We start from the raw sequence: 12761 nt of genomic DNA, 5'->3' as shown, positions 1-12761 counted from the left end.
GGAAGCATTTTGGGATCAGCTGTCACATTAAGAAAATATATTTAAAGGTTTGTACATGTCTAAAAGGTGCCTCTTTGCAATAAATATTTGAGTTAATGAATTTCCAAGCCATTTGCTTCAGTCTCTTATCTCTTCACTTTGGAAGAAAAGGCCCTTATCAAACCACATGAACTGGCTGGAGAGATGTAGTTAAATAAAACCCATTGTATTGACCCCAGGGCTTCAAATTATTAAAGGCAAAAAAACCCTTCCTAGGCAGAGAGGAAAGGCAGAACAATTAATTTGGACTACCCAGCTCAAATTAGTGCACAAGCCTCCACTCTTATCCTGCTGCAACATAAAACTAATCTGTGATCAGCACCTGGAGGGAAACACATTAAACCCTCAGAGAAAACATGAATTAAAATCCCAGGGAGAAAGGAATAAAAAAATCAGAACTTTTTGCTTCTTCTTTGCTTTTTTTTTTTTGTTTGTTTGTTTGTTTTAATTCTTCTCCTATGTATTTGTACAATTGGGAAAGAAGAGTATCCAAACAAATACTGCAGAAATTTTGGCTGATTCAGAACAGATGTAAGATAATGGTTTTAAACATCTGACCAAATTCCTGCAGTATCTTTTAGATCCACAAGGCACAGAAAAATACTAGCAGACACGGAGTGACCTTGTGTCCAGTTAATTTTTATTGAAATCTCTAAATTAAGCTATACTGGAGAAAAATGAAACACCCCAACCTATCCCAAAGGGTTACCAAGAGCACAATCCACTCACTCTTCCCAGCCTAGCCTTGGTTTTAGGAGGGTTTATTGAGAGCTCTCCTACCACTTTTTAGAGATCCTAAACATGGGAGTTTTTTGAGAAATTGGAAAGAGAGGAAATAGAACTGCCAAAGACTGATTCCAGCACAAACAGCTCTCATGCAGCTGCCTGGCCCTGGGAGTGCAGCCTTTTCCAGGGTCAGGACAGAAAATCCTCACTTGGAACAACCTAAACTAATCTGCTTCTAAATCTGCACTTACATTTCCTTGTTTGACAAGATGAGAGATCCTTCTTTTTTGGCCAGGAAACAAGGTAGTTAAATTATCTTCTGTCTTTTCTTCATTTGCTTCTTCTTTGGATGGCTGGAAAACAAAAGAACAGAAGAACAGACTTGAAGATCCCTCACAAGAGGGAGATGTGGCAAGTCTCCTTTTGGGTTAACCTAGCAGGGGGCAGGTGAGAACACCTGGCCAGCTGCTGGGCCAGTGACAAGAACCTTGTTGTGAGCCCAAGAGCCACCAAAGAAGCCAACAGCAGCAAAACATTCCCACCCCAGCAGCAGCTTCAAAAGCTGGCATGGGGCAGATCAGCCTTACCTGCCACAGGAGCCTTGAACAGCCCTCCCCTGCCAGCCACTCACACACCTCACCTCCCATGGCATTTTCAGAGTCCAGGGGGTTTGGGATGGGTTGGTTTTTTAAGAAGTTGGGAACTGACTCATTCTGCCCTGGGCAGGTGCTGACACGTGCTCAACACCAAACCACAGTGCCCTCACCCCACATTTAGGGAAACATTTTCTGCAGGTTCAGCCACAGCTGTCACTGCAGGAAGACTCTGGTGACACAGTCCAGGACACATCCAGAAACTCAGCTGGAAGCAGAAGCACCTCTCCAGCCAAAACTACTCCAAACTGACACCTCAGACCTCCTTCTGGACAAGGAGAGCCACTTGGAAATCTGCTTGAAATTTGAATCAGTTGTTAATTGATACAAAACACTTCACAAGTTTCTTTCTCAAAACTCCAGCTGTTCTCCAGACAATCTTGTTTTCAGTTTCTCAAAACAACTCCTGGCAAAACTCTGACATGAGCCTGACAATCTCTGAAATTCAGCAACAGAGCCAAGGTTGGATTTAGGGATGAGCTTGGGCACCACTCAGGATAAGCCTGTGTTCGTCACCACAAGGGCACTCTGGATGAGCACCTCACCCTGAATCCCTTGGCTCCCCAGGAACCCCAGAGTCTGTTAATTCACTCACACCCATAATAAACTCTCACAATGCAATTCTCCCAGGCAGAAAAGCACTGCCTTGCCCACATGCAGCTCCTGCAATCACAGAATCCTGGAATATCCTGAGCTGGGAGGGACCCCCAGGGATGCTCAGCCCAGCCCCTGGCCCTGCCCAGCCACCCCAACAAGCCCACCCTGAGCACCCCTGGCAGCGCTGTCCAAACGCTCCTGCAGCTCTGGCAGCCTTGGGGCCGGGACCATTCCCTGGGCAGCCTGGGCAGTGCCAGCACCCTCGGGGGCAAGAACCTTTCCCTGAGCTCCATGCCAAGCACATTACTGTGCCTGCTCCAACTGGCACATTACTGAGCCCAAACAACCCAGGGTTGTGCTGGTTTTGCATGGTCTGGTGTTTGGTAGTGGGGGGATGCACAGAGGTGGCTTCTGTGAGAAGCTGCTGGAAGCTTCCACCATGCCCAGCAGAGCCAATCCCTGGTGGCTCTGAAGATGGACAGGCTGCTGCTCAAGGTTGGGCCAATTAGAGGTGATGGTAACACCTCTGTGATAACAGATTTAAGAAGAAAATCAAAATAAAGTGAGGCATGCAGTTTTAATTCCAGCTAGAGAAGAAGACGTGAGAACATGTGAGGGAAATGACATGGAGACACCAAGGTCAGTAGAGAAGGAGGGGCTGGAGGTGCTCCAGGGACCTGAGCTGAGATTCCTCTGCAGGCCGTGATGATGACCATGGTGAAGCAGCTGTGCCCCTGCAGCCAGTGGGGATCCACGGGGGGATGCAGAGATCCACCCACAGCCCATGGGGATCCATGGGGGATGCAGAGATCCACCCACAGCCTGTGGGATCCACAGGGGATGCAGAAATCAACACTCAGCCCATGGAGATCCATGGGGATGCAGAGATCCACCCACAGCCCATGGAGATCCATGGGGATGCAGAGATCCACCCACAGCCCATGGGGATCCATGGGGGATGCAGAGATCCACCCACAGCCTGTGGGATCCACAGGGGATGCAGAGATCCACCCACAGCCCACAAGGATCCATGGGGATGCACAGACCCATGCACAGCCTGTGACAGAGGTGAATGCCAGAGCAGGTGAATGCCTGGAGGAGGCTGTGCTCCAGTGGGAGAACTGGTGGAGAAAGGGGCCCTGCTTCCAGGCTGGAGCAGCCTGTCCCAGGAGGGCTGCACCCTGTGGGAGAGTGACCCATGACACAGCAGTTCTGGGAGGGCTGTGTGCCCGTGGAAGGGACTCACATTGCAGCAGTTTTGGGAGGGCTGTGTGCCTGTGGAAGGGACTCACATTGCAGCAGGTGCAGTAGGGCTGCTGCTCATGAGACTGGACCCACGTTGGAGAAGCTCATGGAGAGCTGTCTCCCCTGGGAGGCACCCCACAGACTCACAGGGGAAGGACTCCTCTCCCAAAGCAGTGGAAGAAAATCTCAGTGATGAAGTGACCAAACCCCCACGCTCTGCCTCCCTCTGATGTCTTGGGAAAGAAGGAGGGGCTGGGATGGAAAAAGGTGTTTTAAGAGCTTATTTTACTTCTCATTATCCTCCCCTGATTTTGTTAGCAATAAACTCACTTTGTACCTCTAAGTTGAGCCCTTGGACTATTCACTTCTGGTCTTTATCTCAACTCATGAACCCTTGGTTTGAACTTTTTCTCTCCTCTGTGCAGCTGTAGCAGAGGAGAGCAAGGCAGCGACTTTTGTGGGTTCCTGGTGTTTGGCCAGTGTCAAACCACAATGGGTCCATCTAGGAAATCATTCCATAAACAAAAAAAATGTCCCATGACCAATCCCACCCACAGACACCCATGTCCCAAAGAAGGATCCCTGCGCTGCAGTGAGCCTCCTTCCCCAAGGAGCAGAAACCAAACCTCAGCACAGGGATGCAAAGGAGCCACACGTGGCTGCTGACAACTGAGCTTTGTCACCCCAGGCCACAATTAACTGTTGGCTCTAAGTGGCAACCCCTGGTTCAGCACTTTCTGAATTCACTGATCAGTAATTCCTGCTACAGATTACGTGCCCTTCAACTATTTTCTTTTTATGTAAATACTGTCTTTTTTACTTCCTTAGTCTGAAGCCCCCAGTACCACTGGAAGAAATTTTACCTTCCATTTCTTGCTTGCACCACCCACAAGGTATCCAGAGATCCTGAGGAACTACCTGTAGTATGCATTTAGAATAGGAAAGATGAATCTGGGGAGTCTCCAAAATGTCTGACAAATACTGGACGGACTTACACCAACACCCTGTCCAGGTTCTACCTGCCCCCATGTTCCTTAAACTGTGGTGCAACAAGAAGGCAGTGCCCAGGCTGGCAACCTTGGCTTTGAAACCCCCAAAACTCACTCCCTGTAGCCTTTTGTCCAGCCATCAACACCCTCAAGGTTCTCAGGCCAGATGGAGACAGAAATAATTGATAACCCTGAAAGCCTCCCACACAAAAGGGGACTGAACCCTTGCATTTCACAGGGGCTTTCAATCCAGCAGGTAAATTCAGGTGCAAACACTTCCAAGCACTCAGTCACAACAAGGAAGAGATTCTTCCAACACATGGAGTCTCCCTCTTCACATACTTGAGATAAGCAGCACCACTAAACCAAACCAGAATCCTTCCACCTTTGGAGGGGAGAGAACCAACCACCCCAAACCCAGCATTACCTGTTTGCCCAGCCTTCCCTTGTCTTCAGTTTTTACATCTTTCGATTCATTAAAGATCCTGAGACACTCCTCCATGGGATCTGACTCAAAGTCCACATCTTTCTCAAGGATGGAATAATCAATGTCATCAGATGTTGAGGAAGATGATGATGACTTGGACAACTTCGAGCGCTTCACTTTCTTTGTCCTGTCCTTGTCACTGTCAGAGGCTGAGCCAGAGTCAGCCTCATCCAAGTCCGAGCTCACATCAAGCAACGAGGAGGACAAAGGCCGGCCTTTGTCATCCTCATCTCCACTCTCATCTCCAAACAGGTCCACGTGACTCAAACTCTGCTGCTTCTGACCCTTCTTGGGTTCTCCTTGTCCTGCACAACTGACCTTGTCCTTCTTTCGCTCCAGGGAGCTCTTGGTCCCTTTCTCCTTGTTTTTACGACCAGAGCTTTCCTTGCCATTTTTCACATCAGTGGTTTTGCTCTGCGGATCCTTCTTGCTGCTCCCCACTTTCTCTGTGCCTTTGGTGACACCCTCGCTCTTGCTTTTCCCTGAACTGCTGGTGCTGGACTTGGATTTTTCTTTCTTACACCCATCCACTTTTTCTGACTTCTGTTTTTCAGGTTTCTTCAAGTTCCCATCTGTTTTCACTTTGATGCTTTTGTCTTTGCAGTTTTTCTCTTCATTCTTGGTTTTTAATTTTTCTTCTTTCTTGAGCACTTTGTCTTTGTCTGCATTTTTATTTTTCTCCTTCTTCCCAGCCTCACTGAGGCCTGGTGCTTTACTAACATCGGTTTTCTTCTTTTTTGTTTTGTCTTTGGAGTCTTTGTTTTTATTTTCAATCTCCTTGTTGTTCTTACCAGAACACAACTTCGCTGCCTTTGAATTCTTGTCTGATGAATTCTTGGCAAGGGTTTTCTGTGAATTTGGAAGGTCCTCCCTGTGCTTTCCTGCTTCTTTGCTTTCCTGGGAAGCAGAGCCATCCACTTTTGTACTCTGCTCTTTGCTGGAGAACTCGTTTGACTCACTCTCAGAACCGGCTTTTGAGGGTGAACTACCAGGAGCTGTTTTATATTCCACCTCAGCCTCATCTTCAGAGGAGGAGAACCTGGCCAAGACCTCATCATCATCGGGATCTTCACAGAGCTTCTTCCGTGATGGCGAGTAGGAGTCCTCATAATCAGAGGCCCTTTCCCTTTTGGACCCCTTGGTTGTGGCTTTGCCCAACAGCCTGGCAGAGTAATTGGAAAGGGGGTCATATTCCAAGTCTGTGGAGGGCTTGGAGTCATCAATCACGTATTTGTTGTTAGTGACAGTGCTGCTGTATTTTTTATTCTGCACCACAGCCTTGGGGACGTACTCCAGTGAGCTCCCTTTGGAGCGGGAGGAATCCAAAGTGTATTTACTGGAGCGGCCAGCAGCAGCCAGAGGAGTGGGGTTGTAGTCTGAGTTATTACTGAAGTTGTAGCTCCCTGGATTATACTCCAAGGAAGCAAAGGAATCATTCTGAGGCCCAGCAGCTGACACAGGTGTGTTTGAAATGAGTGAGGAGCCTTCTGAAGCACCAAACTCCTTCGTGGTTTCCAGCAGCTCCTCATATTTCTTCTGCTCCCTCTCCACTTCATTCTTCACTGCCTCAATGGCCTTGTTGACCAGCTCCAGCTCCAGAATTCCAGGTGTGACATCTGTAATGTCAGCCAGAAAGCCATCCTCCACCTCCAGCGAGGGCCTGGGCAGCTCAGGGTTGTAGGGATCATAGCCTCGCTCTGGAAAGAGAAAAAGTATCATTTGCTGCCAGCAATTCAAGTAAAATTTAAAAGAGGTCTTTTCAGGGTCTGCTCTCTGCTCTGATCAAACCCCAACACTGAATGACACAACCAAAAGCCACATTCTGCACCACAGAATAAATAAATGTAGGATACCTAAAGCCACCAGTGATGTTCTCTGGCCTAGACTAAACCAGATTGTACAACCTACTCCCAGGACTAAAGATCTGTTAACAAAGTGCTTTTAAGACTCAAGGAAAAGCTCTATAAATTAAATATTCTTCAGGGCACCAAAGAAAAATCATTCTATTAGGCCCAAGGGGAGCTGAATGTGCACAGAACTATCTCCTAAATTCAATGAAGCCACCAAGGAGGAAAGAGGATTCCAGTGAGAAACTGTGGATTAGGATTTCACTTCCCAATGCCAACACCTAAAGCCCACCAAAAGCCTCCAATATTCCTCAAGGCTCAGTGATCCTCACGGCAGATGCAGGAAAACCACTCTGATCTGAACTGACAAACTGAGAGCTGCTGGTAGGAAGGAAAAACTAAACCGGGCAACACAACTCAACCATCAGAGCAATCACCAGGGCAAGAACACTGAACAACCAAAATATTTCCCCTTTCCACATTCCCCTTTCCAGAAAAGTCCCTTTGATGGCCTCTCTTCCACATCCAGCTGGAGAGGAGAAGGTTCCTGAGAGACCTGAGAGGCCCTTCCAGAGCCTAAAGGGATTCAGAGCTGGGGGTGCTCACCTGGACAAGAGAAGGCTCCAGGGAGAGCTCAGAGCCCCTTGCAGGGCCTGAAGGGGCTCCAGGAGAGCTGCAGAGGGACTGGGGACAAGGCCTGGAGGGACAGGACACAGGGAATGGCTGCCACTGCCAGAGGGCAGGGCTGGATGGGATATTGGGCAGGAATTGTTCCCTGGCAGGGTGGGCAGGCCCTGGCACAGGGTGCCCAGAGCAGCTGTGGCTGCCCCTGGATCCCTGGCAGTGCCCAAGGCCAGGCTGGGCAGGGCTGGGAGCAGCCTGGGACAGTGGGAGGTGTCCCTGCCATGGCAGAGGGTGGCTGGATGATTTTTAAAGTCTCTCCCAACCCACACCATTCCAGGACTCCAGCAATGACAGAACCTTCAAGAACATTAACAGCTGCTTTTTGACTCTGAACTGTTTTCAATCCTTGTTTTATCACAGCATCTCAAGATGCTGACATTCCAGAGGAGCTTTTTGTTCTCTGCTACAAGGACAGTACAAAACTGGCTCTCCAACATGGATATGCATAAGAACCAAACAAAAAGCAAAGAGACAGAAAACAGAAAATCAAAAACCTCTCAGGTCTAAGAGGGATGAGAGAATTTCTTGTAACAGTCAGAAACAGACAGTGTTAAAAGGGCTGTTTCTACCATTCTCATAAGACTGAGCGCTTTGGGGTATTTTTGGGGGAGGCAGGGGTAGGTTTGGGGTTTTTTAGAGAAGATACATAAATGCAGAGCTTCCTTTGGCAACAGGAAAAGGATCTGTCTAGCAGTTGGCAGAACTGGCCCCCAAGGAAGCAGAATGAAAGAGGCTGGGTTAAAATAAAGGCAGCAGTTTCAGAAAATACTTTTTATCCCTTTGGGTTTGCAAGGTTTTTTTTCCAAACCAATTAGCTCCTGATTGAACAGGGACTCTGGGCAATGGCAGATGATGTCACCACCTTCCACATGCTTGCCTGAGCCCTGCTAAGAGCCACAAACGGGGAAAGAGGAACAAGGTGCTATTTCTACAACCAGTTCCCCTGCAGCTATTGCAGAGAGCTGTAATGATGACACAAAGAACATTTCCAAACCCAGGGTGTGCTCCTCCCTGGGACACAGCCAGGGACACAGGGAGGGAGCAGGTGACAAACCAGGGACAGAGCAATTCTTGGCTACAAACCTTGAAGAAAAGCAGGTAACAAGGCAAAAACATGAACAAACCCATATGCAAACAGCAGCAGCATCAAGGCAAGGCTATGTACAGGTTATCAGAATTGTTAGGGATAAAATCAGCCTAAGAAGTGAGAAGGAACAGACAGCTCATCTCTGACCACGGTATGAAACATCAGCTCCACACTGGCAGAAAGGATCTGTGCACTGAAGCCTGCAGGAGTCAGCCAGTGCTCTCTAAATCAGCACTGAGAACTAAAATGCAGCACAAATATTTGAAGGGAACAGCTGAAAGTCTGATAATTCATGCAGGGCTAAATATCAGATGGCCTGCAAACAGAGAACACAGAGTATGGATCTAGAGACTTGCCAAAAAGAAAAGCAACAAATCCTAACCACACAAAAGCCATCTTGTACATGCAGAAAACCAAACTATTTTAAATGTATCAGGATCAGGGAAAGCAGCGGGCAACCCCAGCACAGATATGGTGGCTGCTGTTCTCTAGCACAGAACTCCTGGCACATTTTCTGTAGCCTGCAGGAGTCAGCCAATGCTCTCTAAATCAGCACTGAGAACTAAAATGCAGCACAAATATTTGAAGGGAACAGCTGAAAGTCTGATAATTCATGCAGGGCTAAATATCAGATGGCCTGCAAACAGAGAACACAGAGTATGGATCTAGAGACTTGCCAAAAAGAAAAGCAACAAATCCTAACCACACAAAAGCCATTTTGTACATGCAGAAAACCAAACTATTTTAAATGTATCAGGATCAGGGAAAGCAGCGGGCAACCCCAGCACAGATATGATGGCTGCTGTTCTCTAGCCTGGAATGATGAAAACACACACTGTAACCTCAGGACATGCCACAGGCTGTGAGACAGGGCAGGGAAAAGCTCTGAGAGCTCTGTGGAAGTGTGGGGGAGGCCTGATGGATTCTCCAGCACTGCTGATCAAAGGCTGCCTGCCCATGAAAGACTTGTGTAAGTGGCTCCAGGTGCCCATCAGCACCACCCCTCTGGCCTCGAGGCATCTGCAGAGAATGCAGCAGAAACACTGCAGGAGGGGTTTTATTTATATAAAACCATATATAGACAAAAATCTATAATTTTTTATATATAGCATTATATAAATATATATAAAACAACATTTACACAAAATATTTATAAATAAAAATATATAATCTCTAAATAAATATAAAATATAAAGATATATTTATATACTAAATATAAATATATATTTATATATAATATATTAAATACAAAAATATATAAAATGTTTATATGCTCATATTTTAATATTATTTTTATATTTATGTTTATTCATATTTATATATTTAAAAATTATGTGTGTGTATTTATTTATATATTTATATATAACTATTTATATTTTATATAATTATATATTTATTTTTATATGTATTTATATGTATACATACATGATGAGGTATAAACACACAAGTCTCCAAACCAGAGATGTTCCACCTGCTATTTGAAATCAGGTTTTCATCTGCCAAACTACACTCCCAGGAACCAGGAAAGGGAAGGATCTTCCTGCCCCTGGGATCTGACTCTCAAAGGAGTCTGCTTCATGTTTTCCTTCATTCCTGTTGCCTTCACTAAGCTGGGCACTCAGGGTGAGCAGGATGAGCTGCACTGGGGCTGCTGCTCTGATGCAGCAGATGGACTGAGAGGCACTCCAAGTGAAAGAACTCTTTTTGGAGGGATGGAAAGCTGAGTCTGCTCTGACCCTCGGGAATCACGAGATAATGAGACTGGAGATGCCAACTCCTTGCAGGATTGTGAACTAAACACTTTTTAAAGTACAAACTATTTTAATAAATTAATGTACCTCAGATACATGAAATAACCCTCCTGAGAAACAAAAGGTGAGGTTACCATTAATATTATAGAAAGCAAGTTATTAATATTAAACAAGTTATTGACATTAATATTATTAATATATCATTAATAATTATATCTATTATAGTAATAGAGACACAGAGGTCTCTATGCAGCACCTCAGTGACCATTATATTTAACCCAGAACTGCTTTAGAACACACCCAACTGAGCTGTGCTTAAATCAGCCATGGCAGCACAGAAAATATAGAAGCACAGAACAAGATTCTACCTAAAAAAACCAGGCTGATGGGTTTTTTTCCTGGTAACTGTCAGGATGACTGAGGGACACGAGGCTTCAGTTCCAAGGTGGAGCTGGATTATTACAAAGCTTCTCTGAGCCAGACTCTTCACTGGTCCTTCTAGTTTGGGCAACAGGCAAGGGCAGTAAACAAAGCTGACATTAAAGAAGAGTGGGAGGACAAGGTCACCTGTGTGAAGGTAAAACTTATTTTACAGTGAATCATTCCAGAGAAAAGTCTTTTTTTTTTTTCCTTTGTCCAAGCCTACCACAGCACATAGCTGAGATGCTTTGAATACAGAAAAGCCCAAATGTGTGACAGGTGAGCTGTAATGATCATGCAAACCTGCAGGTTTTGGAAAAGGACTCCAGCTCTTGAATGCATGTGGAAGACAGAATCCCAGACTGGTTTGGGTTGGAAGAGACCTTAAAGCTCATCCAGTGCCACCCCTGCCATGGACACCTTCCACTGTCCCAGGCTGCTCCAAGCCCCATCCAACATCGGACACTTCCAGGATGCAGCAGCCACAGCTGCTCTGGACAACTGGATGACAACTGCTTCTCCCAGATCCAACAGAGCTGCTGCTGCTGCCAGATAAAAAGGCTGCAAAAATCAGAAACTTTGAAATTTACAGCAATTAGGAGTTCCAAACAAAAGGCTTTGCTGGCCAAGCTGCAGAGGGACCAGCACAGGTCTAAAGACATTGAACATTTATTGCAGTGAACACAAGAAGGACACTGAGGGGCTGGAGCGTGTCCAGGGGAGGGAACAGAGCTGGGGAAGGGTCTGGAGCCCCAGGAGAGGCTGAGGGAGCTGGGAAAGGGGCTCAGCCTGGAGAAAAGGAGGCTCAGGGGGATCTTGTGGCTCTGCACAACTCCTGACAGGAGGGGACAGCCGGGGGGGTCGGGCTCTGCTCCAGGGAACAGGGACAGGAGGAGAGGGAACAGCCTCAGGCTGGGCCAGGGGAGATTTAGATTGGAAATTGGGAAAATTCCTTCATAGAAAGAGTTGTCAGACATTGGCACAGCCTGACAGGGCACTGATAGAGTCCCTGTCCTTGCAAGTGCTCAAAAATTGTGTGCATGTGGCACCTGGGGACGTGGTTCAGTGGTGACCATGTTGGCTGGGCTAACTGCTGGACACAATGATCTTACAGCTCTTTCTGATTTTCAAGTCCTGCTGCTGAAGTCACCCACTGCCCTGGGTCACCTGCAGCTGGCAACAAAAGGTGCATTCATGGGAGGTGGGGAAGGTGAAAGCTGTTTGGAGACTCTTTGGAAAAGGAAAAAATGAAGGCATTTTTATTTCACGTCATCGGAACAGCTTTGTTGGCTTAAGGGCTCGCTGTGTTTACAGTGCCAGCACTCAGCAAAGGGACAACCTCTGTGATTGCAGAAAAATTATCACCACTGGAAAATCATTCTGAGCTTTGCATTTAACACTTCACAGAAGGGGCAGTGGTGCCTCAAGAACAGAATGTTTCAGAGAGGTTTTACCAGCAGTCTGAGTTCTGCTACTCTTCAGAATTAAAGAGCACACAAGAAATGGCAGGTTTTGGCACAGAGCTCATTCACCAGGACCCAAAGCAAATTTCCAACAATTAATTTAACAATAATATGCAACCACTTGGAAATAATTAACACTGAGATTTAAAATAGTACATTTCAAATAATCATCCAGAGGAAATGGGTTAGGAGGGCAGAGAAGGGGAGCTAAGAGAAATGTTTCTTCAACTTTAAATTCAACCCTAGTGCAAGGATTTGTTTTGCTCCTTTTTTGTGTTTTTGAAAAAGTAAATCTAATTATAAAATTAAGTGTTAAAAGCAGAATAACCTTGTGCTGGTCAAGGAACACCAGGAAGCAAGGTTTGAGATGCATGAGAGGCAGAAGAATCTTTGTGCACCCCACTCCTTGGATTTGTTCCTCCAGGGGAGGTATTTAGTGCCACAGCCTCAAAGTACATCATAAACCTCTACAGTCATTTCTTTAATGGAAAAAAGGATGCAAATATGAGAAAAGAAAGTCTGATATTAGCAAGGCTGAAAAAACATCTAACAGTCATCTCTCACTCCAAGGTATTTTTAGCCCTCCTGGAACCCAGCAGGGCAGTGCTGGTTTCCCCAGGTGTTGTGGCCACCATGGGCTGAAGCCCAGGGGTGACACCGAGGGACAAGAGCAGCCAGACAGCACCTCTGTACTGTACTCTGAGCTGTCTCCCCACTCAGCCATCCCACACTGAGGGCAGGCAATGCCCAGCAAGAAATCATGGAATGGTTTG

General features: G+C 46.5%; 1 protein-coding gene across 1 annotated transcript in view; it reads right to left on the bottom strand.

Moving 5' to 3' along the window:
- REXO1 (RNA exonuclease 1 homolog) overlaps positions 1-12761 on the bottom strand; it is a 44890-nt gene that overhangs the window by 22848 nt on the left and 9281 nt on the right. Inside the window, exons 2-3 of the mRNA XM_041467120.1 lie at positions 4677-6433; positions 1017-1118 (exon numbers count right to left, since the gene is read on the bottom strand). Coding sequence (XP_041323054.1) covers positions 1017-1118; positions 4677-6433 — 1859 coding nt within the window. The remainder of the gene's footprint in view (positions 1-1016; positions 1119-4676; positions 6434-12761) is intronic.

This window comes from Pyrgilauda ruficollis, unplaced genomic scaffold (assembly GCF_017590135.1).
Source record: "Pyrgilauda ruficollis isolate IOZ18807 unplaced genomic scaffold, ASM1759013v1 scaffold200, whole genome shotgun sequence".
Lineage (NCBI taxonomy): Eukaryota > Metazoa > Chordata > Aves > Passeriformes > Passeridae > Pyrgilauda > Pyrgilauda ruficollis.
This window is presented reverse-complemented; position numbering and strand designations above follow the sequence as displayed.